Below are 26,572 nucleotides of genomic sequence, written 5' to 3' on the forward strand. Positions count from 1 at the left end.
TGCATCACAGTCATAGGTGGATGGATAGGAGAGCTAGCTCACAACCTGCATATTCTCCCTTTATTTGTTTCTGCCACAACCCCCAGTACTTTCCTTCTTCTCTCCACCCCCTCTCCTCCCTAGAAATGCAGCATGACTGGAGCCCTGCTTACTGCAACAGGCGAGGAAGAGCAGAGGAAAGGACCAGGTTAAAAAGGGGCAGAAGTCATAGCTGTTTCTTTAAAGTAAAGCAACTATTTTAGAGGTACAGGAGAAATCTCCATATTGCAACCTGACCAACCTGGGTAGATAATTTCTGGATCTCATTTGGTCTGCAGTCTGACTGTGAATGTTTGTTGAACTATTCACAAGACCAGAATGCATATGGATATTTTATTTTATCTGTAAACTTTTGCGAACTCGGTGAACTGCTGTTGAAAATTCTTAAATATTCTTAATAATAATATTGCTTTTAAAGAGATTCTAAACAGTTAGTTGCCTTAAAAAAGATCAAGCGGTAGAAATTCTTCAGAGATCTCCATGGAATTGTTCCCTATTTCCCATTCTGCCAGGAAAATAACAATCAGTGGCCCATTGTTGTCCACTACCCAGTTGCCATTTTGCTGCATTGCTACTAAATGCACACAGCACAAAAGGGGCCTCAAGATGGGGATCCTAGTCCAGTTTGATCATGTGAAAATACACTTGGTCCCCTCCTTTCTGACCTTGCATGGCTAAGCAATAGGAATGCCTGTACAGCCACAAGCTTGAGCCAACCCAGCCCTAATGTAAGTCCCTAGCACCCTGTACATCTGGTGCAGATGTGAATGAATGCCGGCGGCCCAGTGAGAAGCGAACATGCCAACACTCCTGTCACAACACGCTGGGGAGTTTTATGTGCAGCTGTCGCCCAGGCTACCGGCTCAGTGTGGACCGAGTGTCCTGTGAAGGTAAGTACTATTTCCCTTCATAAATACTGTATGTGTGGAATCTTCTGGTGGTTCACTTATTCTAGGGGCTGAAGGGAGGTCTATCGACAGTGACACAGATTCTCAGCCAGCTTTGGTGCTATATAGCTAGCAGCTGCAGGGTTGCACAGCTTTCACGGGAAACTGTCTTAATGCAGACTCAAATTGTTGATCCATCTAGTCACTGATTAGCTGTGGCTCTTCAAGGTTTCAGATAGGTATTTCCAAGCTGTGCCTGGAGATGCCAGGGCTTGAACTTGGGCTATCCTGCATGCAAAGCATGTGCTCCACTGCTCAGTAACTGCCTCAGAACAGTGGGGTAGTCAAATTGATGTTTCTTTAAGAATTACAAGATTTCACAGAGTTGTGTCACCAGTCCATAGGTGTCCATCACACTCACAAAACAACAGTCCACTCTGCACTCACTATTACAAATAATTCATTAGATGGGTTGGATGGGGTTTGGAAGGAGAATTGCAATTTTCCAGCAGCAAAAGATTGCCACTTGGCTACTGGGAAACACAACACCTCACATCAGGAGTGCTACCTAGAAGAGCAGTGTCTGGATCCCTGGCACTGCATAAGTAACAACTTTGCTGTATATACTGACTGCTAGAGAGGCCCTGTGATTCTGAGGTAGATGCATTTCAATCATTGGGGAAATGACTAGATATGTATGTGTGAGGCAAGGGAGTAAAGAAACTAATGGATGGGAGGCATTGATGGAAGATCAAAAGTTTTGATTGCTCTAAGTTTAAAGATCTTCACATTCAAGGTGTTTAACCCTCATTTATTACTATTCCTGTATGGGAGGGCAGTTTCCCATTTTATTGATGTAGAAGGAGAAAGATGGAGAATTCAGCTAAGGGAAGGTCTGTGAAAAAAGTACTGTGGACAGTGGCTTTTTTCCTAGTTGTAAAAACTGGGTAAAGAGTCCTTCTCAAGCCAGTGTGTGTGCATATGCCATCAGTGTGAACCAGCTGTGGTGCCTAGGCACCCCAGTGTGCTGGAATGCACTATATTTTGAACATACATCTTCAGGGGACTCATAAGCTGACTTGACCTTTCCTTAAATGGCCTTCTCTCTCTCTCCCTCTCACCCTCCCTTCCCCCCTCCATCCCCAAACAGGTTTTTCAAAGACCAGCCTGGCCCCGTCTCCCATCCTGCAATCTCTCCAGCACCCACCAACTCTTCTACACCTCCCTCCAGAATCTGGAGTGCCTGTCCTCCCTCCCAGGGGCTCTCCGCCCTCCCGAGCGCCTGCTCCTCAAGGTGCACCCAGAACTCAGTCTCCTTCGTCACTCCTTTCCACTCTCTCTATGCTTCCCTCTGCAGCCTCTCCCACTCCTCCAGTCCCTCCACCTAGTCCCTCCCTTGGCACACCCCTGCCACTAAGAACTTCCAGGCCCTCAGTGCTGGTGAGCCCAGTGGCACCATCACTGCTGCTGCAGGAGGAGGTCATGCCACCTCCTTCACCAAGTTCCTCTGTCCCCTTGGTTTCCCTACCTTCCACTTGCTGGCATGGAGGGGTGTCTCATGAAAATGGCAGCCACTGGATGGAGCCAGGATGTCTGAAGTGTTCCTGTGAGGTACGTGGTATGTACTAGGTTCCACATTCTTTCTCCACTCTCACCTGTGCTACCACCTTTATGGTGATCTGTCTTTTTCATTTACAGAGTGGGCAAGTGACATGCACTGCAGTGATATGCCAGGTTGCCTGCTCTCACCCAGTTTTCCTGACTGAGGGGGAATGTTGCCCCAGCTGCACAGGTGAGCATTGTACCCTCAATATTTTTTTACTGTTGAAGCTACAGCTGTTACCAAGGAAATCTTTACATTAAAAGAAACTATACCACACAGAAATGTGCACATAGCTAAAACAGACAATTCTTGTAAAATACAATCAAATTAATGATAATAATTATTATTTCTAAATCAATTCAAAGAAATGCATCCCCTTACCTTACCCTCCCATAGCTTCACATAGCCTGTATGTGGATATTTCTTTGGCTGAATTAGAAAGTCCAGTTCTGCTCACTACTCCATTCCTTGAGGCAGTGTTTATTAAACTGTGGGTCAGGACCCACTAGGTGGGTTGCGAGCCAATTTCAGGTGGGTCCCCATTCATTTCAATATTTTGTTTTTAATATATTAGACTTGATGCTCCTATGGAATGTGACTGCATTTGGGGAAATGTTACAGATCTGTACTTTTAACAGGCTACTATGTATAAGCTTTTAACAATGATAGTAAATGGGGCTTAGTCCTGGGTAAGTGTGGGTAGGATTGCAACCCAGGATTGTTAAAAATGTTCTAGCTTGATGATGTCACTTCTGGTCATGACCTCACTTCCTGACAGATTCTCATTCTAAAAAGGGGGTCCAGGTACTAAAGGTTTGAGAAACACTGCCTTGAGACGCATGCTATGTTGGGGCCCTAATCTTTCCCACTTTGAATGATTCCTTTAATTTTATTGTGTCGCCTTGTCTCACTGTGGCACATGGACCTTCCCTAGTCTGAGCATGGTAGGCTTTACCATGATTAATATCAGTACCACCTGTGCCAAACTCTTTTAAAATGACTTCATAACTGCAGACAAATGAGCTTTTCCCAGATTCCGTGGAAGATTTTTCTCTGCACTCCTGTTGTCTCTGAGGAAAGTTTTCGTATTCCTGTCTCCTGCAGGCTGTTTCTTTGAGGGGATTGCCAGAGCTGAGGGGGATGTTTTCTCACTCTCTGATGAGAACTGCACAGTCTGTGTCTGCCTGGTAAGCCTCACAGCGTCTAATGGGCTTGTCTTCTTGCTTGGAGGAGAACAATTCATAATTCTTCCAGTGGCATCCTGCACTGGAGATACGTGCTGTAATGGCCACTGTACTTGCTTTGAGCCAGTGGCATGTATGAGCCTGAAGAGGATAGCTCAGTCAGGTGGACACTTTTTTTTACAAAGATCCAGGGAGTTTTGGAGTAATGGAGGGAATTTAACCCTTTTCTGCCCAGCCCACAGGTGCACACATTTGCATATATGCAATGTTGGGCAGAAATTACTTAAATAAGCTGTTTATCCCAGGACAAAAGTAGTCACCTGTGTACAACATCCTACCATTGGTATTATCTGATCAGAGTTTCTAAAGCATGCATAGATCTCTCCAGACTCAGGGGAGAGAAGGAGACAAACAGTGGAAGGAAAAAAAGAAAGAGTGGCTTCCATCAGAAAAGGATTTTCCTGCCCCTCTTGTTCTTGCTAGTTCTTAGGCCCTCCCACGGAGCATTCCCCTCCAAACCTGGCAATGACATCACAACCAGGAATAGTCAAGCCCCAAACCTATATGTCAGGCAGCATACAGGTAATAGCATGCCATTACCTTCCTCTTGTTCTTAGAAACAACTAGGAGAGCCTCTTTCTTGGTAAGCTGCACTCCATTCTCTTTCAGTTTTCATGGTTGGCAATTCCTTCAATACATAACTGCACATATTCAGTCCAATGCCTTTCTTCAGAGGTCACCCCCACAATATGCTCTCAGCAGTTGATCTCTGCCATACAGGGTGAACTCAGGTCTTCTGGAACCAAGCGAGTCTATGCAAGGTGTGAATATTGTCAAAGAGAAGTGCCTAGGTTCATCAGCAGCCAAAGCTGTGGAGTGGGGGGCAGTGGCATTTGGATTTCAGTAGGATTGGTGATGGGGGGATCAGTTCATGGTGGTGCCAGTAATAATCAAGCCATTTCTGTGATCTGTTAAGAACATAAGAACAGCCCCACTGGATCAGGCCATAGGCCCATCTAGTCCAGCTTCCTGTATCTCACAGCAGCCCACCAAATGCCCCAGGGAGCACACCAGATAACAAGAGACCTCATCCTGGTGCCCTCCCTTGCATCTGGCATTCTGATATAACCCATTTCTAAAATCAGGAGGTTGCGCATACACATCATGGCTTGTACCCCATAATGGATTTTTCCTCCAGAAACTTGTCCAATCCCCTTTTAAAGGCGTCTAGGCTAGACGCCAGCACTACATCCTGTGGCAAGGAGTTCCACAAACCAACCACACGCTGAGTAAAGAAATATTTTCTTTTGTCTGTCCTAACCCGCCCAACACTCAATTTTAGTGGATGTCCCCTGGTTCTGGTATTATGTGAGAGTGTAAAGAGCATCTCCCTATCCACTCTGTCCATCCCCTGCATAGTTTTGTATGTCTCAATCATGTCCGCCCTCAGGCGTCTCTTTTCTAGGCTGAAGAGGCCCAAACGCTGTAGCCTTTCCTCATAAGGAAGGTGCCCCAGCCCCGTAATCATCTTAGTCGCTCTCTTTTGCACCTTTTCCATTTCCAATATGTCTTTTTTGAGATGCGGCGAGCAGAACTGGACACAATACTCCAGGTGTGGCCTTACCATAGATTTGTACAACGGCATTATAATACTAGCCGTTTTGTTCTCAATCCCCTTCCTAATGATCCCAAGCATAGAATTGGCCTTCTTCACTGCCGCCGCACATTGGGTCGACACTTTCATCGACCTGTCTACCACCACCCCAAGATCTCTCTCCTGATCTGTCACAGACAGCTCAGAACCCATCAGCCTATATCTAAAGTTTTGATTTTTTGCCCCAATGTGCATGACTTTACACTTACTGACATTGAAGTGCATCTGCCATTTTGCTGCCCATTCTGCCAGTCTGGAGAGATCCTTCTGGAGCTCCTCACAATCACTTCTGGTCTTCACCACTCGGAAAAGTTTGGTGTTGTCTGCAAACTTTGCAACCTCACTGCTCAACCCTGTCTCCAGGTCATTTATGAAGAGGTTGAAAAGCACCGGTCCCAGGACAGATCCTTGGGGCACACTGCTTTTCACCCCTCTCCATTGTGAAAATTGCCCATTGACACCCACTCTCTGTTTCCTGGCCTTCAACCAGTTCTCAATCCACGAGAGGACCTGTCCTCTAATTCCCTGACTGTGGAGTTTTTTCAGTAGCCTTTGGTGAGGGACCGTGTCAAACGCCTTCTGAAAGTCCAGATATATAATGTCTACGGGTTCTCCCGCATCCACATGCCTGTTGACCTTTTCGAAGAATTCTATAAGGTTCGTGAGGCAAGACTTACCCTTACAGAAGCCATGCTGATTCTCCCTCAGCAAGGCCTGTTCGTCTATGTGTTTTGAGATCCTATCTTTGATGAGGCATTCCACCATCTTACCAGGTATGGATGTTAGGCTGACCGGCCTATAGTTTCCCAGGTCCCCCCTCTTTCCCTTTATAAAGATTGGTGTGACATTTGCTATCCTCCAATCCTCTGGCACCGTGGCCGTTTTGAAGGACAAGTTGCATACCTTAGTCAAGAGATCTGCAACTTCATTCTTCAATTCCTTAATAACTCTTGGGTGGATGCCATCAGGGCCCAGTGACTTATTGATCTTTAATTTATCAATGAGATCTGAAACATCTTCTCTTTTAACCTCTATCTGACTTAACTCCTCGGTCAGGAGGGGCCGTTCGGGCAGCGGTATCTGCCCACGGTCTTCTGTCGTGAAGACAGATGCAAAGAACTCATTTAATTTCTCTGCCATCTATAAGTCTCCTTTTATCTCCCCTTTCCCTCCCTCACCATCCAGAGGGCCAACTGCTTCTCTGGCGGGTTTCCTGCTTCTAACATATTTGAAGAAGCTTTTATTATTCCCCTGAATGTTGCTGGCCATGCGTTCCTCATAGTCTCGCTTGGTCTCCCGTATCACCTTCTTACATTTCTTTTGCCACAGTTTATGTTCCTTTTTACTCTCCTCAATAGGGCAAGACTTCCACTTACGTAAGGAAGCTTCCTTGCCCTTCACAGCCTCTCTAACTTGGCTGGTTAGCCATGCGGGCACCCTCCTGGATTTAGTGGAACCCTTCTTTCTTTGCGGTATACACCTCTGCTGGGCCTCTATTACTGTTGTTTTAAGCAGCCTCCATGCACTCTGGAGAGATTGGACTCTTTTTACCCTCCCTTTCAACCTCCTTCTAACCAGCCTCCTCATTTGGGGAAAGTCTGCTCGTCGGAAGTCAAGGGTTTTTGTTAGAGATTTGCCTGGTATTCTTCCCCCAATGTGCATGTCAAAACGGATCGCAGCATGATCACTGTTCCCCAATGGCTCAGTAACGTTTACATCTCTAACCAGGTCCTGCATACCGCACAATGTTAAATCCAGAGTCACCTGTCCTCTGGTGGGCTCCGTGACTAGCTGCTCTAAGCCACAGTAATTTAGCACATCAAGAAATCCGGTTTCCTTATCGTGACCAGAACACAAATTGACCCAGTCAATATGAGGATAATTGAAGTCCCCCATGATTACAACCCTGTCCCTCCTTGTCACCTCCCTGATCTGTTTCCTCATTTCAAGGTCCCCATCCGATTTCAGGTCTGGAGGACGATAGCAAGCCGCTAGTATTACATCGCTGCACAAGCCTGGTAATTTAACCCACAGAGATTCTACGGTGGAGTCGGACCCACCTTCAATCTCTGCTTTGCTGGATTCTATCCCTTCCTTAACATAAACGGCCACCCCACCTCCAACACGCCCCTGCCTGTCCCTCCTGTAGAGTTTATAGCCTGGGATTGCTGTATCCCACTGATTCTCCGCATTCCACCAGGTTTCCGTTATGCCCACTATGTCAATGTTTTCCCTTGTCACCAGACATTCCAGTTCTCCCACCTTTGCTCGTCGACTTCGGGCATTCGCATAAAAGCATTTGTACACGGAATGCCCCAGGATGGGCTGCTTATTCGCTCCTTTGTCCCCACATCCTCTCATTGTGCCAAACCGTCTATCACATCCCATCAGGCTACCTTTCCCAATTTCTTCTCCTACTCTGCCTTTGTCTTGTTGTTCTCTAACCTCCCCATCCTCATCCCATAGGGATGAGGAGTCCCGAACCAGATGCCCCTCGGCTCCTGTCGGCCTTCCCCCAGGGATCAGTTTAAAAGCTGCTCTGCCACCTTTTTAATGTTATGCGCCAGCGGTCTGGTTCCATTCTGGTTCAAGTGGAGCCCGCCCCGCTTGTCCCAAAACGTTCCTCAGAGCCTAACGAATCTAAACCCCTCCTCCCTACACCACCGTCTCATCCACGCATTGAGACCCCTGATCTCCGCCTGCCTAGCTGGCCCTGCGTGTGGAACAGGTAGCACTTCAGAGAACGCTACCTTTGAGGTCCTGGCTTTCAGCTTCCTGCCTAAAAGCCTAAATTTGGCCTCCAGGACCTCCCAGCTACACTTGCCCACTTCGTTGGTGCCGACATGCACCACAGCTGCTACCTCTCCCCCAGCACTGTCTACTAGCCTGTCTAGATGAGAAGTGATGTCCGCAACCTTCGCACTAGGCAGGCAAGTCACCATGCGGTCCTCACATCCGTCGCAAACCCCCCTCTCTATGTTTCTAATAATCTAATCCCCCACTACAAGAAGCCCCCTCCCGCCGAGGAGTATCCTGAGTGCGTTCGGATACGGGCCCATCCCCTGGAGAAGGGGTCCCCCCTAGGGGATTGTTTCCCTTCTCTCCAGGGTGACATTCTCCAGTCCCGAGACTTCCCACCCAGGCAGCTGAGGAGCTGCATGCCTGAGGTTGGGACGAAGCCTGATCGTCCCCGGAAGTCTCCCCACGGTCCTCCTCTGTCTGCCTGCGCTTCTCCAGGTCGGCCATCAAGGCTTCAAGGGAGCGGACACGTTCCCTGAGACCCTGGAGCTCCTTGCACCGAGGACACACCCATGACTTATGCCCCAGAGGCATATAATCATACATGTGGCACTCAATGCAGAACACTGGATAGCCCCCACCCTGCTGCTGGCTGCCTGACTGCATAGCTTTTTTGTTGTTGTTGTTTTATTTAGGGGTACTTTAAAAAACCCTACACTGGTTAGCAGCCCTCTTCTCAAGGGAAGAGGAAGGGCAGTGTATGGGGCCCTGGCCTCCTCGCCCTGCTGCTGAACTCACCCAGATGCTAAACTCTCAGTTTACCTGGCACTTGGGGTTCCCAGAGGCCACACATGTCTGGAGAGAGCCTCACGCGATGGCAGGCCTAGCTTTATACTCCTGGCTGGCTCCTCCTCCCTCCTTCCTTCCTGATTGAAAGGGGGGGGTGGTCTTCCCAGGTGAGTTTACAAAAGCTCAGGAAGACAAAAGGCTGCTGATGGGCGTAACCTATTCTGCAGGCTCCTGAATGGAGTGCTTGGATTAGCCTAATGGGGCTCTTATCACCTCCTAAGGTGGTGATGCTGAAATTCTAAAAATGGACTATGCCTGGGTGGTTGGGAATTGCCCCTTACTAAGTTCTTTCCCTCCTAGTTCTGTTCTCTTAGGCTGGACTGTTTTTGTAACCTCAAGCTAGTTTTTATTTGAGTTTGTTTAATTATTTATTGCTTTTTAGATCCTGTGTCCCAATTTACTGAACTGTTTAGGCTATGTTCTAACTTAGATTAAGTTTAACTTGGGTTAAGTATAGGGTTAATTTACAACAAAGTAGAAAACCCTGCTTTCCACTTTATCCTCCTCCCTGCCTTCGATTAGGTGCTATTTTAGGTGCAGCTAACTTTCAACTTTGATTTAAGTGCCTGACCCTTGGGTTCTTACTCACGAGTAGGACTCTGCTCCTGCTCAGATTAGACCTACGTACCTCCCTTAGGTGCTAACTTTCAATTTTGCTTTAAGGTTGATTTAAAGTTAAAGTTAAGGTTAGAAGACAGGGAGTTAGAAAGACAAAGAGTTAGAAAGAGTACACTTACCCTCTTGTCGTCTTCCTCCTCTCCTTCTCCAAAACTCAGAGGTCTACTTGCCTTCTCCTCGCCCAAATGCTAAACTCTCAGTTTACCTGACACTTGGGGTCCCAGAGGCACTTAGGGTTCCCAGAGGCCACACGCGTCTGTTGAAGATAGTGCTCTTCATGCTTTGATATCTTTGGCGACTGAAGATAATTGGGCATGAGGTCAGATAAGCCAAAAAATGAAAGCTTGACAAACTTGTGCTATAATCTTTATTGTTTCTTGATTCCAGGCAGGCAACATATCTTGCATCTCTCCTGAATGCACACCCAGTCCGTGTCCCAGCTCTGCTCAGACTGACTGTTGTCCTTGCCAGCCAGGTGGGTCTCTCAACATCCTACTTGATGACCAATCACAAGACAAGCTGGCTTTGAGGGATACCTGAGCGCACTCATTTCTGTTGAAGGATGCTCCTCAGCAAATCCAGATTTTGGATGGTAGAAATGGTGTGAAATGATGGAGCCCTGATTTCTTCATACAAATTGCATAAAGAAGGAGGTACTGCTGCCACCTTCTCATTACAAAGCATGCCTAGATAGAACTAGACGCCAGGGCTTGACCTCCCTCCCTAGCTCTGACACTTGCCCTTGGGTAAGTTGTTTGCCTTACAGTGGCCTGACTTTTCCATATGAAAGGAAAAGACATTGAGCTTTCTGTTTACAATGAAGTTTTCAATCATCTTCCACGCCTTCTGCAGTCTGGGAATAATTTTGCCATATGACCTGCTGTTTGTAGACTAGGCCTGTTGTCAATAATGAACTCGTATCTTGAAGAGGTAAAACTAAAACTTTAAACTGTATAACCAAGAAGACAAGAAGTAGCTAGCACTCTTTTTCAGCAAGAGACCCTCTGCACAATGCTGAGGATGTTTTTTGGAGTTCCCTATCTTGGATCTTCTGCACTGACCCCCTTTTGTTTTCATCTGTAGCGGAGTGCCATTTCCGTGGTCAGGTCTATGCAGAGGGAGCTGAGTTCAGCCTGGATGGTGATGACTGCACCACCTGTGTGTGTAGGGTAGGTCTCAACCTTGGTCCCTGTGCTCCTTATCATTACATACTGTTTTTCAGGGAAACTATTCACCCAATCCTACTCAACAGGGTATGTTTATTCAGCTAAATCTATTCATGTTCCTTATTGCTTGTTCTTTAGAGGCCTGGGTCCCTTTAGGGAGAAGGGCGGGATAGAAAGTTTATTATTATTATTATTAATATTATTAATTATTAATATTATTAATATTAGAGGCAGATGCTGGAGGATCTACCAGTGTAATAAGGCTAATTTAAAACTATGTGATCACCCTAGATTTGGTCTGAGTGAGGATATACAGGGATACCCTTCTCAATAGTGCCATGGGTGCTATGCAAGATAAGAGGGACAAAGTGGAATGTGTTGGTCTACAAGCCTTTGTAGCCTTTGTAGCCTTAGAGATGCAGAACCTATTTTATAAAAATCAATAAGGAAGAATCTATAGAAAAGTGTCTTGACCTGGTCCCCCCTTTCTACATTCTACTGTCATTACTGTATGTAACATGTGACACCACATCCTCCCTCAGCAAGGAGATGTTGAGTGCTCTTTCACTCCCTGCCCCACTCTGGAATGTCCCCGAGATGATTGGCTGTTGGCTCCAGGACAATGCTGCTTTACTTGCCGAAAGGCTGCACCCATGACAGGTAAGATCCCCGTGATCAGCTGGTATGCATGTGAGGGAACCTGTAAGCACGCAGTGAGTCATTTTGTAGCTTTACAAATTATATATGTGCATTGGTATGCTAAGGCAAAGAGCATGTACGCATTACACTCAGTGGAGTGAACCCTCTAGCCTCTGTTCCTGCTTCTTTCACACATGCTGTGTTTCCTTGTCCCTCTCTTCTTGGCAAGGTTGCTATGTGGATGACAATGGAATTGAGTTTCCAGTTGGACAGATCTGGTCACCGGGTGATCCCTGTGAGTTATGCATCTGCCAGGTGAATGATAACCTGCTCTACTTCACTGTTTTGTAACTTTCCAATCAGCTGTCACATAAACTTTGTTCCCTCTCCTATCCTACTTTTCTTCCTCCTGCACTGGAAGAATCATATTGGTCTTCTGAGTAACATGGTTCTAATCTGGTCCACAAGTGTCTGTATATATTTGAAAACTCTTTGGGGACACTGAGTAGAACAGCTGCATTGTTCTATTGCTATACTTGACAAACTTGTGAGATTTAGAACTTGTATCCTGACCCCTTAGGAGGTTCAAAGCACCTGAATTTTATTTATAAAATAGCATGCTTATAGCCCACATGCACTGGTTGTCATTGAACCTACTGAAGTGTACCTGCTAGGAATCTTTATAGAAGGAAAATTGGAATACACATGTTTTAAGTAAATAAAATTAATCTCCCCCAATTTGTTATGCCCTTCATTTCTTGTTTTTGACCTCAAATCTTGCAATCTCCTTCTCAACTTTTGACCCCCCCTGCCTATCCCAGTTCTGTTGATGCTATTTGCTGATCTATTCTGATGTCACACATATGCCATGACCCCTCTGGCTGTGGGATTAACTGCAGTGATGTCAGGATAACTGAACAGCCTTGGTCTAGACCAGGGGTGCCCAAACCCTGGCCCGGGGGCCACTTGCGGCCCTCGGGGTCTCTCAGTCTGGCCTGTGGGGAGCCCCCAGTCTCCAATGAGTCTCTGGAGACTTGCTGGAGCCCATGCTGGCCTGGCGCAACTGCTCTCAGTGTGAGAACCTCTCACCTGAGCGGTGGGACGGGGGCTCCCTCCACTACTTGCTGTTTCACATCTGTGATGCAGCAGTGGCAGCAAAGGAAAGGCTGGCCTTGCTTTGTGTAAGGCCTTTAACAGGCCTTGAGCTACTACAAGACCTTCATTCATTCATATAAGTTCCATCTCTAATAAATTCATTTATGTAAATTTATTGAAATTTGAAATGTAAATTAATTCCTTTTTCCCCCAGCCCCTGTCACAGTATCAGAGAGAAGATATGGCCCTCCTGCCAAAATGTTTGGATACCCCTGGTCTAGACTGCTGAGTGCTAAAGGAAGTTCAGAGACTTTTGAATGCTAATATTATGAGCCACATTTGTAAGATTAAGGGCTCAATTCAAAGTGTGCCCTAGGCTGATGCAAGTCCCTTGTGCTGGCCTCTTCTGCACCACTGTGGGTGTTTATGGATCTGCACCGCCTCTGGAGGCCAAATTGGGTCCCACTGTGCCAGTGGGTGGGAAAGTATGTGCCGGATGGTGCTGGAGTTTGAGAATGGTGGAAAGAGGGTGAAATGGGGGTGTTTGGGGCAGGGGAGGGTGGGCGGCGGGCAGACCCATGGATAAACCAGGTCTTGGAGGGTTGGGGCCAGGATCTGGCACTTAGACAGGATTGTAACCCCCTCTTCCAGGCAGCCTGACTTGGTGCCAGGCTGCTCAGATGTGCACCACCACTTTATGTGGTGTGGATCCAAGTAGCCCCATTAAAACTGCTACCATATTACCCGGGGGAAGAAGAATTGATTTCCCTTGCCCCAGGTTGTGCCACAGCCAGCCCCGACCCTGAGCTGGAGACAGCTCAGGCCAGCTGGCCTGCCTGTTCTTGGGTCGTCCATCATATAACTATTATCTTCATGTCATGTGCTTTCAATGACACCTTATAGGTGCAAATTGATGGAATGGTTACAAAATCTTTTAACGAAAACAATAGAGAGGGATAATATTTTCTGCTTACAAGTTAGGTATATATTGCACATTCATGTGGAGGGTCTTGATGATTTAATAAAGTGTTGAAGTCTGCCCACAACAGTCCTGCTGTTTGTGCTGTGGGTTTCTGTGAAGTTCTTCTTTATTGCAGGCAGATGGTTCAGTGAGCTGCAAGAGGACAGACTGCTTGGAGACATGTCCTCATCCAATCCGGATCCCTGGACAGTGCTGTCCAGACTGCTCAGCAGGTAAATTCCCATGCAGTGATCTGAGGGCACATTAGACAGACACGCTGCTGAAGCTAAGCAGATCAAGGTCTGGTCAGTGCCAGAATGGATAATTGTCTTGGAAACCCATGTATGCCAGCTTGTATTCCATGATGGAAAAAAGTAGAATGTAACTGTAATAATATATAACCTAAATACATTCCTTCTTCCTATAAAACTATTTCCATCTTGTCAAGCTAGATGTTATCCCATGGTGTTCCCAAACTTTGCAATGCCATGACCCACTTCATCCTCTGCAGTGGATTGTGATACTCCTGATAGTGCTTGAGGCTTCTCCTGGCCCAGCAACCCCCTCTACAGGCCTCTGTGGGCCTCAGAATGACCCTCAGAAGCCTCCATAAGCCACATCTGGATTTTGGAAGCAAACTGGAAGTGGCTTATGGATGCTTCTAAGGGCCATTCAGAGGCTTGCAGAGGTCTGCAGAGGTTACTGGGTTGGGAGGGGCCTTCAGAGGCTCCAGCAAATCATGGGGATTCCAGAATGGGTCCTATTTGGAGCCAAACCGGTGCAAGGACGGGCGGGAGGTTCAGATTGCGACCCACTGTGCTTGGCCTCATGACCCACCAGTCAGTCAGTACCCACATTTGGGGAAAGACTGTGTTATCCTATTTGCCAAAATAGAGTGCCAAATTCCCTAGCCATAAAATTCAGGTTTTGCTTCTGATGTTTGTAAGGCAATTGAATGTTTGTGTTAATTGAAAATGAATGGGATGTTGAGGATGAGTCACTGTGTTCACTCCATATTGAAGAGTACTTCTAGACAGTGCTTGCCTAAGCTATCTCTAGATCTTGCTGCACAATCAATATTTTGCTCATGAAGTGCACAACTGTCAGTGTTGCTTGCAGTCAGACATCATTCCAAAGCTTTAAATTTCACATAAAATGCAGGATTATATTTTTTTCCTAGAACTAGATAAGAACATAAGAACAGCCCTGCTAGATTAAGTCAAAGCACAATCCTGTGCATATCTACGTAGAAGTAAGTCTCACTGAGTTCAGTGGAACCTTCTCCCAAGTATTTGCGTATAGGTTTGTAGCCAAAATATAGCACATACAGAACATTTGCTGCTTCTTTCTGTTTGTGGCTCACTGTGTAAACAGGATGAAACAGTATAATAGCACTGCAAGGAGTTGAAGATAATCCCTTTGTCATGCTTGGTTATTAACCCCCTGTGCCATTTATTTGACCCTCTGCAAGCCTAGGAAGTTCTTGGCTATGTTGTACAGACAGGCTGTTGATGTGCCACAATTTGACAAGCCAACATGTTTTCTCTTTCCTAACTGAAGGCTGCACCTATGCAGGAAAGATCTATTACAATAATGAAACATTTCCCTCTGTCTTGGACCCCTGCCTAAGCTGCATTTGTTTGGTAAGTACTGAGCTTTTGCTCTCCTGGCCTACAGGAAGTGCTCCATTGTCCTAGTAACTTATCCTACATAGAAAACAATAAACAATTGCTTGTTCAGGATTGTAAAATCAGCTTCCCAAGAACACAAAGTCCTGATTTTCTTAATGATTCAAGAAAGATTTGGAAGAATGCTGTGTGTCTCTCTTTTAAAAATATACCTCCAAAATCTCAGGGAAGTGCAAAGAAAGAAATCTTTTTCTCACCCTCTAGCAGCAAGATATAGTCCATTGTATGGAGATAGGAGATGGTGCTAGAATAGGAGTGGCTTGAGCATTCTTGTGACAACTGCCCTGTTTTCTCCCCTATTTTTTGCCTATTTTTTCTTATTTTTGAATACTTTTAACCCCCCTCCCCACAAGAAGCTCCTGTGCAGGTTCAGCACAGGTTCAAGAGCTGATGAGACATCTTCCTGCAGCAGTCTGTGTCCTTTATTTGAAATGCCATTCCTCACAGCCATGTATTCATATGAATCTGAATCTTTCTTTAGGTCCGGAGTAGCCAAGCCTCCAACTGAGATTAGCATGTGCTTACAATTGGGCAGCCAAACCTAAAGGGGTGGGATGGAGAGGTGGGTTCTCCTCCTCCAATCAGGTAACTATATGATATAATCAACCTTAGGTACTGTACTTAAGTTCAATCGCAGGATGCTCATGTATGTTTCTGCTAGGTCTACCATGAATTCTAGTGTAGGTTAGCAGAAACACACCCAGGGCGCAATCCTAACCCTTTATGTCAGTACTTTCCAGAACTGGCATAGCTGTGCCAATGGGACGTGTGCTGCATCCTGCAGTTGGGTGTCACTCACAGTGTCACTTACTTTGTCCTCAAAGTAAGGGAATGTTTGTTCCCTTGCCTCAGAGCTGCACTGACATAAAGGGTTAGGATTGCGCCTCCAATTGCTCTCCAGTAAGTGCAGGGAGGGTCAGGGATTCTGGGGCTGATGTAAGTAGTGAGCAGTAGAGACTATATTTCTAGCTAGATGCAATTAAGGAATTAATTTTGTTTTTTTCTCATTTCATTTCAAACCTAACTGCAAACTTCAGGGGCGTTGGGAGGTTTGTGTGCTTTGTTCTTCAGTAGCTTCTCTTTCCCAGACATTACTGGTTACAGCAGTGATTTCCAACCTTTTTTATCTTGTGGCACACTGAAAGGACACTAAAATGGTCAAGGCATGCCATCAGTGTTTTGACCATTGACAAGGCACACCATGCTGTAGGTGGGGGGCTCACATCTCCCAATGGCCCTACTAATAAATGACCCTCTCCCAAATTCCCGCGGCACACCTGGGGACCATTCGCGGCACACCAGTGTGCTACGGCACAGTGGTTGAAAATGGCTAGGTTACAATATCCATTTTGTCAAGCTTCTTCTTTGTGTCCAGCTAGCCAGGTGCTTGTACTTTTTCCTATCTTCCTCCCCTACTTTTTCCCCATTTTATTTAATTCTTTTTATTTTGGATTTTTAATAAACTACTGTAGTTACATTTTAACTCTTTGCTTCCATAGTCCCTATTCACAGGGAATTCAGTGAATTGTCAGATCCAGTCATTTGTGGATGCTATTACAATTTTATTTCAGATAACCCCTGGGCTTCTGTGCTCTCCTGGGAGGGTTTTTTCCCCAGATGGCCCCCTTCTGCCTGATCACTTCAGCCTGGGGTAGTGGCAGCAGATAGAATTACCATTCCCCCCCTATTCAGCTTCTGACCCAGTTAAAAGAGAAAGCAGAGACCCAGAAGGGGTATGTACATGCTGACTACTAGGTGCTACTCCCCTTGGTCTGCCTGCCTTTTCCTGGTGCCTTCCTTAACAACTCTGTTAATCATAAATTAATTGTTATTCTGGAAAGGCCCTGAGCATTCATCCTTGCTCAATTGTGAAATCTTGGTGCCCTTGGGAGAAGTTGCTATCTCTATTTCTATCTCGAATAAGCAGCCCATCCTGGGGCATTCCGTGTACCGAATAAGCAACCCATCCTGGGGCATTCCGTGTACCGAATAAGCAGCCCATCCTGGGGCATTCCATGTACAAATGCTTTTATGCGAATGCCCGAAGTCGACGAGCAAAGGTGGGAGAACTGGAATGTCTGGTGACAAGGGAAAACATTGACATAGTGGGCATAACGGAAACCTGGTGGAATGCGGAGAATCAGTGGGATACCGCAATCCCGGGCTATAAACTCTACAGGAGGGACAGGCAGGGGCGTGTTGGAGGTGGGGTGGCCGTTTATGTTAAGGAAGGGATAGAATCCAGCAAAGTAGAGATTGAAGGTGGGTCCGACTCCACCGTAGAATCTCTGTGGGTTAAATTACCAGGCTTGTGCAGCGATGTAATACTGGGGGTGTGCTATCATCCTCCAGACCAGAAATCGGGTGGGGACCTTGAAATGAGGAAACAGATCAGGGAAGTGACAAGGAGGGACAGGGTTGTAATCATGGGGGACTTCAATTATCCTCATATTGACTGGGTCAATTTGTGTTCTGGTCACGATAAGGAAACCGGATTTCTTGATGTGCTAAATTACTGTGGCTTAGAGCAGCTAGTCACGGAGCCCACCGGAGGACAGGTGACTCTGGATTTAATATTGTGCGGTATGCAGGGCCTGGTTAGAGATGTAAACGTTACTGAGCCATTGGGGAACAGTGATCATGCTGCGATCCGTTTTGACATGCACGTTGGGGGAAGAATACCAGGCAAATCTCTAACAAAAACCCTTGACTTCCGACGAGCAGACTTCCCCCAAATGAGGAGGCTGGTTAGAAGGAGGTTGAAAGGGAGGGTAAAAAGAGTCCAATCTCTCCAGAGTGCATGGAGGCTGCTTAAAACAACAGTAATAGAGGCCCAGCAGAGGTGTATACCGCAAAGAAAGAAGGGTTCCACTAAATCCAGGAGGGTGCCCGCATGGCTAACCAGCCAAGTTAGAGAGGCTGTGAAGGGCAAGGAAGCTTCCTTACGTAAGTGGAAGTCTTGCCCTAATGAGGAGAGTAAAAAGGAACATAAACTGTGGCAAAAGAAATGTAAGAAGGTGATACGGGAGGCCAAGCGAGACTATGAGGAACGCATGGCCAGCAATATTCAGGGGAATAATAAAAGCTTCTTCAAATATGTTAGAAGCAGGAAACCCGCCAGAGAAGCGGTTGGCCCTCTGGATGGTGAGGGAGGGAAAGGGGAGATAAAAGGAGACTTATAGATGGCAGAGAAATTAAATGAGTTCTTTGCATCTGTCTTCACGGCAGAAGACCTTGGGCAGATACCGCTGCCCGAACGGCCCCTCCTGACCGAGGAGTTAAGTCAGATAGAGGTTAAAAGAGAAGATGTTTCAGACCTCATTGATAAATTAAAGATCAATAAGTCACCGGGCCCTGATGGCATCCACCCAAGAGTTATTAAGGAATTGAAGAATGAAGTTGCAGATCTCTTGACTAAGGTATGCAACTTGTCCCTCAAAACGGCCACGGTGCCAGAGGATTGGAGGATAGCAAATGTCACGCCTATCTTTAAAAAGGGAAAGAGGGGGGACCCAGGAAACTATAGGCCGGTCAGCCTAACATCCATACCTGGTAAGATGGTGGAATGCCTCATCAAAGATAGGATCTCAAAACACATAGATGAACAGGCCTTGCTGAGGGAGAATCAGCATGGCTTCTGTAAGGGTAAGTCTTGCCTCACGAACCTTATAGAATTCTTCGAAAAGGTCAACAGGTATGTGGATGCGGGAGAACCCGTAGACATTATATATCTGGACTTTCAGAAGGCGTTTGACACGGTCCCTCACCAAAGGCTACTGAAAAAACTCCACAGTCAGGGAATTAGAGGACAGGTCCTCTCGTGGATTGAGAACTGGTTGAAGGCCAGGAAACAGAGAGTGGGTGTCAATGGGCAATTTTCACAATGGAGAGAGGTGAAAAGCGGTGTGCCCCAAGGATCTGTCCTGGGACCGGTGCTTTTCAACCTCTTCATAAATGACCTGGAGACAGGGTTGAGCAGTGAGGTTGCAAAGTTTGCAGACGACACCAAACTTTTCCGAGTGGTGAAGACCAGAAGTGATTGTGAGGAGCTCCAGAAGGATCTCTCCAGACTGGCAGAATGGGCAGCAAAATGGCAGATGCACTTCAATGTCAGTAAGTGTAAAGTCATGCACATTGGGGCAAAAAATCAAAACTTTAGATATAGGCTGATGGGTTCTGAGCTGTCTATGACAGATCAGGAGAGAGATCTTGGGGTGGTGGTAGACAGGTCGATGAAAGTGTCGACCCAATGTGCGGCGGCAGTGAAGAAGGCCAATTCTATGCTTGGGATCATTAGGAAGGGGATTGAGAACAAAATGGCTAGTATCATAATGCCGTTGTACAAATCTATGGTAAGGCCACAGCTGGAGTATTGTGTCCAGTTCTGCTCGCCGCATCTCAAAAAAGACATATTGGAAATGGAAAAGGTGCAAAAGAGAGCGACTAAGATGATTACGGGGCTGGGGCACCTTCCTTATGAGGAAAGGCTACAGCGTTTGGGCCTCATCAGCCTAGAAAAGAGACGCCTGAGGGCGGACATGATTGAGACATACAAAATTATGCAGGGGATGGACAGAGTGGATAGGGAGATGCTTTTTACACTCTCACATAATACCAGAACCAGGGGACATCCACTAAAATTGAGTGTTGGGCGGGTTAGGACAGACAAAAGAAAATATTTCTTTACTCAGCGTGTGGAACTCCTTGCTGCAGGATGTGGTGCTGGCGTCTGGCCTGGACGCCTTTAAAAGGGGATTGGACAAGTTTCTGGAGGAAAAATCCATTACAGGGTACAAGCCATGATGTGTATGCGCAACCTCCTGATTTTAGAAATGGGTTATGTCAGAATGCCAGATGCAAGGGAGGGCACCAGGATGAGGTCTCTTGTTATCTGGTGTGCTCCCTGGGGCATTTGGTGGGCTGCTGTAAGATATAGGAAGCTGGACTAGATGGGCCTATGGCCTGATCCAGTGGGGCTGTTCTTATGTTATGTTCTTATGTTTTTCTCTGTCTTGATTTCTGCCTGAGAAGTGATTCTAAACTAAAGGAGGCAGGACCAGTACTGGATCCAGTTTTAGGCTGATACCAAGCCAGAGCCAGGAAAGGTCCTGGAACAGGAGAGCTCGTGGCAGCGCTGTCAGAATCCAAGCCCTTCAAACAGTTAAAGAATGATTCTAGGAACCAGACATTCCCTGGTGATTGCATGCCAGTGTTGTCAATGGGCAAGGCAGGATGTGACTGAGAGGAGGCCAACTGCAAGGTTTCAGATTGGTAGGCAGCTCTTTTAAGGTCTCCATTATTGAGACAGGGTAGATTATAGAAGGAGTCACTGGGGGAAGTACTTAAGATCTCAGTCTCTCTCCCGCCCTTGTCAGAGGAATTGACAGAGGAAGTATCCAAGGTCCTGTGATTTTGGCCTGCCCTGCCATTCTGCAAGAATCTGGAGACTACATTCCCCATGTAAATACATTCCCCATGTAAATAGCCCCATGTAAAAACGGCTAATATTATAATGCCGTTGTACAAATCGATGGTAAGGCCACACCTGGAGTATTGTGTCCAGTTCTGGTCGCCGCATCTCAAAAAAGACATAGTGGAAATGGAAAAGGTGCAAAAGAGACTGACTAAGATGATTACGGGGCTGGGGCACCTTCCTTATGAGGAAAGGCTACGGCATTTGGGCCTCTTCAGCCTAGAAAAGAGACGCCTGAGGGGGGACATGATTGAGACATACAAAATTATGCAGGGGATGGACAGAGTGGATAGGGAGATGCTCTTTACACTCTCACATAATACCAGAACCAGGGGACATCCACTGAAATTGAGTGTTGGGCGGGTTAGGACAGACAAAAGAAAATATTTCTTTACTCAGCGCGTGGTCAGTCTGTGGAACTCCTCTCCACAGGATGTGGTGCTGGCGTCTAGCCTAGACGCCTTTAAAAGGGGATTGGACGAGTTTCTGGAGGAAAAATCCATTATGGGGTACAAGCCATGATGTGTATGCGCAACCTCCTGATTTTAGGAATGGGTTAAGTCAGAATGCCAGATGTAGGGGAGAGCACCAGGACGAGGTCTCTTGTTATCTGGTGTGCTCCCTGGGGCATTTGGTGGGCCGCTGTGAGATACAGGAAGCTGGACTAGATGGGCCTATGGCCTGATCCAGTGGGGCTGTTCTTATGTTCTTATGTTCTTAAATAAAAAAGAGTTTTGGTCACATGAGCCAAACAAATCTGAATATTGTGGGTAATGAATACTGTAGCCAATACTGACTAATGTCATAGAGAACTACAAGGAAGACCAAAAAGTTGTAAGGAACAAGCAGTTGGAGGGAGGTGTCAAATGTTTTATTTTAAAGCTTTTTATTATGCAATGGAAAAACCTCTTCCTCAGATCCTCCCATTCCCTAGCAAGTTTCCTTCCCACTTTTTCTTTTCCCCATTTCCTCCTTTTCTACTTTCTCCTTGAACTTAAATGTCAATACCATTTTTAAAAATGATTGTATTAATTTGTATGATTTTTGTGATATAAAATGCTTAATAAATAGTTAATAACAAAAAGGGGAAGGTTGTAAATGTGTTCAAAGAATGTGTTCAAAGAACTTTGAACACAAAAAGGGCTACATAAACCATGAATAAAAACTGCAGCAACAAATCCATGGAATTGCAAAGCGGCTTTTGTATGCACTGTAGGGCCTGCACTCCTCAACCTGGTAAGGCTCCTGCTTGCACCACTGGCAGAGCCTCAGAAGGGAGGTGAGGAGGGGATTCTGCCATCTGCAGGAATCAGTAGGGTTGTCTCTTGGGAGGACAACCTTTCCTCCTCAGTTGCCTTCCTCCTTCCTGGCAGACTGCCCCAGCTCCTCATTAGCTTTTTAAGGAGCCCCTGGGCCTCATGAGACCTCATAAACTGCCTAACCTCACGCTCAGCCTCCTAACTCCACCCCTGTATAGCTGCACACATGCCACCTATAGAGGCTTCATCACTCTGTCTGGGCCCAGTATCAGCAGTGTGCCTGAGTCCATGGCCTTCATTGTTGGAGTCTCCACTGCCCTGTCCCATGCTTCTGAGTCCAGAGATAGGGCACTAGCAGCTCCAAACACAGGGCCATTTTCCTCCTGTCCACCAAGCCAGCTTGGTGGCTTCTGGGGCATTTCATAGGCCCCATTGGAATGTGCCATGTGGGATTGGGATGGCCACTTCTTCAATGGGTGGTGCTCTAGTGCTAAGAGGTAAGTCCAAATCTGAACCTATAAGAGTGTGATGTTAGGTAAGAACCAGGGTACATCCTACTTCAGAGCAGGGTGCAGTCAAACATGCAGACACAGCAGAGTCTTCAATTGCAATTGTATTTTGAGTACAGAGCCATGCAAAGAATTGTTAGAGCAGTCCAGGTCATACACAGGTAATACAGCAATTCAGAGTTACCTAGTTATAGTCCAGTTTCCTTAAGGCAAAGTCAGTCCATGGTCACTTATAGTGTTTGTTCTGACAAGCTCCAGCAGTAGCTTCATAGTTCACCCACTGCTAAGGTGGAGCTCCATGGAGAGGCTTAAATGGGATTCAGCACCCAATCTAGTTTTTGCCTGATTAATTAGGGTGTGGCTACACAGGTGTTCAAGTAATCATGCTATCCCAGCTGTTTACAACTTGCCCTGAACCAACTGTTTGCAACCAGGCCTGACTGTGCCAGAGCAAAGAGCTAACATGTTACAGCTGTCCTGATGGAACCAAGTGTGAAACTACAGGTTGTATAAATTGCTCTGTCATTAATGCAGGCAGTCTGTCCCTTTGTGTGTCTGTGTGTATACATTCCAGCTAGGATCTGTAGCTTGCTCTCCGGTGGACTGTGTTGTCTTCTGTACCTATCCTTTCCATCCAGAAGGGGAATGCTGCCCAGTTTGTCATGGTAAGCATTATGTTCTTAGGGAATTTCCAGATGATAAAGAGATTTTAAAAAGCACTGCCATGTTCTGGTTATGGCTGGAATGGGCCACGGGAACAATTAATATTAACAGAATATTAAACCTGTGGCACCCTGGTGGGTCCACTTTGATCTGCACCAGCTCTACAGCATACAGACGAATCAGGCCCTGGAGGGGGTTAGGATTCAGCAGGTGCTGCCGCCGCCGCCGTCTCCCCCAGGCCTGTTTGCTCTCCTCCCCATTTTAATCTGTTTTGTGTGGGATTGGATGTAGTGACTCTGTTGGTGAAATTGTATGTCTGTCATTGTCCTTGTCCTATCTTGCAGATTGCAATTACAAAGGAAGGAAAGTGGTCAATGGGCACAACTTTGTACCAGAGGGTGAACCCTGCATTCATTGTACCTGCCAGGTGAGCTATGCTATCTGGAAGAATATGCTGATCCACCTCAGAATGGAGGAGGCTCTTGGCAGAGGCAGTAGGTGGGATGGAAGACTGACATAAACAGCTGTAGTATCTCAAATGAGCAACCTTCAGATCCACATGGGGTTGCTATCTTCCTTGTTGATCTTTTTAAAACTATTGTTGTTGTTGTTAGTCCTGGAATAAGTTTTGGTGATGCTGATCTGTTGGAATCTCTTAATGGGGTCAGGTGGCTCTTTGCATGACAGAATTATGAATAGTGAATAATGAATACCTCTTATCTAGAACCCCACAGTTCCAAATTATTCCCTTCACCTCCTTGGGCACAGTGGGGCTCTAAGAAAGCTATACATGTGCCACTGGAAATTCTCAGAAAGGATAACTTATCTGTTGCTTTTCATCACCTAGCTTGGAGAGGTGAACTGTGAGAAGAGGCCCTGTCCAAGCATCTGTGTAGAGCCCTTTGCTCCCCCTGCACATTGCTGCCCTCACTGCCAAGGTAACATAACTTAGAGGTAACATTGTCATTACATTGTCTTGGGGCCTGTTACTATGGATGCAGCATCTTCAAATCTCCTAGCAAGGAAACCCACATTTTGGAAGTTGAAAAAAAGATATACAGGTGCAGCCTATTTATCCACGAATTTTTTTATCTGCAGATTTGGGATTTGTCTCAACACAAATGGGCTGGGGGAACTGAAAGTCACACACAGCTTTGCCTCCTTTGCCCTGCTCCATTGCCCTGCCCTGCTCCATTTCCAGGCAGCCCAAAACACTGCAAAAAGGCTTTGCCTTGCCCAGGCAGGGAAATAGCCCTGGAAGAGGTTCCCCTTGCAAAGGAACAGTAACACTCCTGGAGCTCCTGAGCCAGCAAAGAGGCTGAAGATGGGAAGGGGGGGGGGCAAAAATCTCTGTAACCAGAACACTTGCAGCAAGGTGGAGCTCTCTCTCTCTCACACACACACACAGAGGGGCAGGTGTGGTAGCAACAGAGGGGATTGCTTTAAAAAAAACCCAGGGAGTGTTTGCCAAATCTCCCCCCCCCCCCATTGAGATAGTGCAGGCAATCACGGACACAAGCAACCAAGCTAAGCATGAGATATAGCCTACAATCCTCACCACACCTTCCTGGGAGTAAGCCCCATTGACTGGAATGGGGCTTACTTCTGAGTAGAAACACATAGGGCTGCACTCTTAAAAGAACATCATCCCATGTGAAAGAAGCTGGGCAGCTGGCAAGGGGGAAGGCTGAGTACGGAGAGGATTGATAACAGCTGCCTTAGTTTCCTTCCATCCAGAAGTGTCAGGCTGCAATGTATTTGTGTAACTCTATGGAATTTAGCACAACGCATTTTTTGTTAATTGTGCTGAGTCATGGAATGGAACTAACAAGGATAAATAGGCTCCACCTGTATAAACTTGCACAGGATTGCATTATAAAACATTTCCATATGCCTGGGTGCAGCTGCAGAAGCTGGATTAGATTCTGTCATAGAATTACAGTTATTTATTGGGATGGGGATGATGGTAGAGAGCACAGTGGGAGGAACTCTGAGGCCATAGTGTAAGGGTAGAGATTAGGTGTAGTGGTACTGTGGGGAAGGCTGAGGAGCTGATCCCCATATTGACAGCCCAATTGTATGTTTTTCCCACTGCAGCTGTGCCAAAACAGGCTGTGCTGCATGCTGTGGGGGGTTGGCAACAGGGAGACTTGGAAGGGGAAAGAGAAAATATTTTCCTTTAACCCACAGTAAGCCCCACAACCAAAGAGTCTTGTGTGGTGCAGAGTAGTAGGTTGCAGTACTGCAGCTGGAAACTCTCCCCATGACCTGAGTTCAATCCCAGTGGAAGTCTGAGTTGACCCAGCCTTCCAAGGTTGGAAAAACGGGTACCCAGCTTGCTGGGGGAAAGGTAACATGATTGGGGAAGGCAATGGCAAACCACCCTGCTTATAGTCTGCCATGAAATTACCGCAGTAGCAGCGACACTGACCAATCCTGTGGTCTGGGCCGTGCCTCAACCGGGCTCCGGCCAGAGCTCCTACTGGAGCTGGCTCAGCTCCAGCCGGTGCTGAGCCAGCATGCGGCGGGCGACCGTGTTCTCAGCGGTGCCTGCAACTGCTGGGCTGCGGAACAGTGCATGGGGGCATTCCCAGGGGCATAGGAGAGGTGTTCCGGGGAGGGGGGAGGTGTGGTTGGGGGTGTTCCTGGGGGCGGGGGAGAGGCGGGTCTGCGGAGCCAAGCTCCGCAGGATCCAGGGTGCTCAGGCAGGGCTGCTCGCCCTACACGAGTGCCTTCACTTTAGCAGCGACCAAACAGTCACCGCTAAAGTGAGTAGTCCCATTGTGGGACTGCTTCCCTTACTCAGGGGAAGGGGACGAACATCCCCTTCTCCCGAGGAGCCTCCTGTGGTAGCGCGGGAGGCTCTGGATTCAGCGGGAGCCCTTTGTGGAGCTGCTGGGTCCCACAGCTCTGGGTAGCTCAGGACTGGGCTGCCCGTGCTTGCACAGGGACCTTTCTTTCTTTCACCCCATGACCACCAATGGGTCTCCTCAGACCTGTGCCAGCTGCTTATCTGGCGCAGATCCAAGGAGACAAAGGGGTGTGTTGGCACACTGTGGAGGGGCAGCATCAGTCACAAGTCACCCATGCCGGGTGCCATCTCCCACCTCTGACAGACCAGGACCCCATTCCGCTATGCCCCATTACACCCACTCCACCACCTGTTACGACCACCCTGCTGACTTACCGGCGTTAGTGGGCTACCTTCTCTCTGCCTCAATGCACAGTTCAGAAGCACACAACAGATCATCATTTGTGATGGCTGTAAAGCGCATAACACTGCCAAAACACTAGTTCTGGCAGCAATGTCACTGCTTGGGATGGGGGCTTGAGGCTACTCCTGGCTATCTTAATACAGCCTGTGGCCATTCTCATGTTACTTTTTGTTTTACCACTGACACAGATGTTCCTGAACATGTTGATTGTCTCAAGGCTGTGAAGATAATTATAATGTGCTTTTCAAGATGGCAGGTTATTATGCCATATCTGGGTCCTTCTAGAAACAGTAATCCACAGATTTGTGTATGTATGTGTTGGTCTTTTGTG

General features: G+C 46.9%; 1 protein-coding gene across 1 annotated transcript in view; it reads left to right on the top strand.

Moving 5' to 3' along the window:
• Positions 1-26,572, top strand: part of VWCE (von Willebrand factor C and EGF domains) — a 39,835-nt gene that overhangs the window by 12,345 nt on the left and 918 nt on the right. Inside the window, exons 7-19 of the mRNA XM_066619799.1 lie at positions 801-929; positions 2,284-2,537; positions 2,625-2,718; positions 3,634-3,716; positions 9,961-10,048; positions 10,657-10,742; positions 11,282-11,399; positions 11,608-11,693; positions 13,571-13,667; positions 14,995-15,077; positions 22,938-23,028; positions 23,371-23,453; positions 23,874-23,964. Of these exons, the coding sequence (XP_066475896.1) occupies positions 801-929; positions 2,284-2,537; positions 2,625-2,718; positions 3,634-3,716; positions 9,961-10,048; positions 10,657-10,742; positions 11,282-11,399; positions 11,608-11,693; positions 13,571-13,667; positions 14,995-15,077; positions 22,938-23,028; positions 23,371-23,453; positions 23,874-23,964 (1,383 nt within the window). The remainder of the gene's footprint in view (positions 1-800; positions 930-2,283; positions 2,538-2,624; positions 2,719-3,633; positions 3,717-9,960; positions 10,049-10,656; positions 10,743-11,281; positions 11,400-11,607; positions 11,694-13,570; positions 13,668-14,994; positions 15,078-22,937; positions 23,029-23,370; positions 23,454-23,873; positions 23,965-26,572) is intronic.

Source organism: Tiliqua scincoides, chromosome 1, assembly GCF_035046505.1.
Source record: "Tiliqua scincoides isolate rTilSci1 chromosome 1, rTilSci1.hap2, whole genome shotgun sequence".
In the NCBI taxonomy this organism is placed as follows: Eukaryota; Metazoa; Chordata; class Lepidosauria; order Squamata; family Scincidae; genus Tiliqua; species Tiliqua scincoides.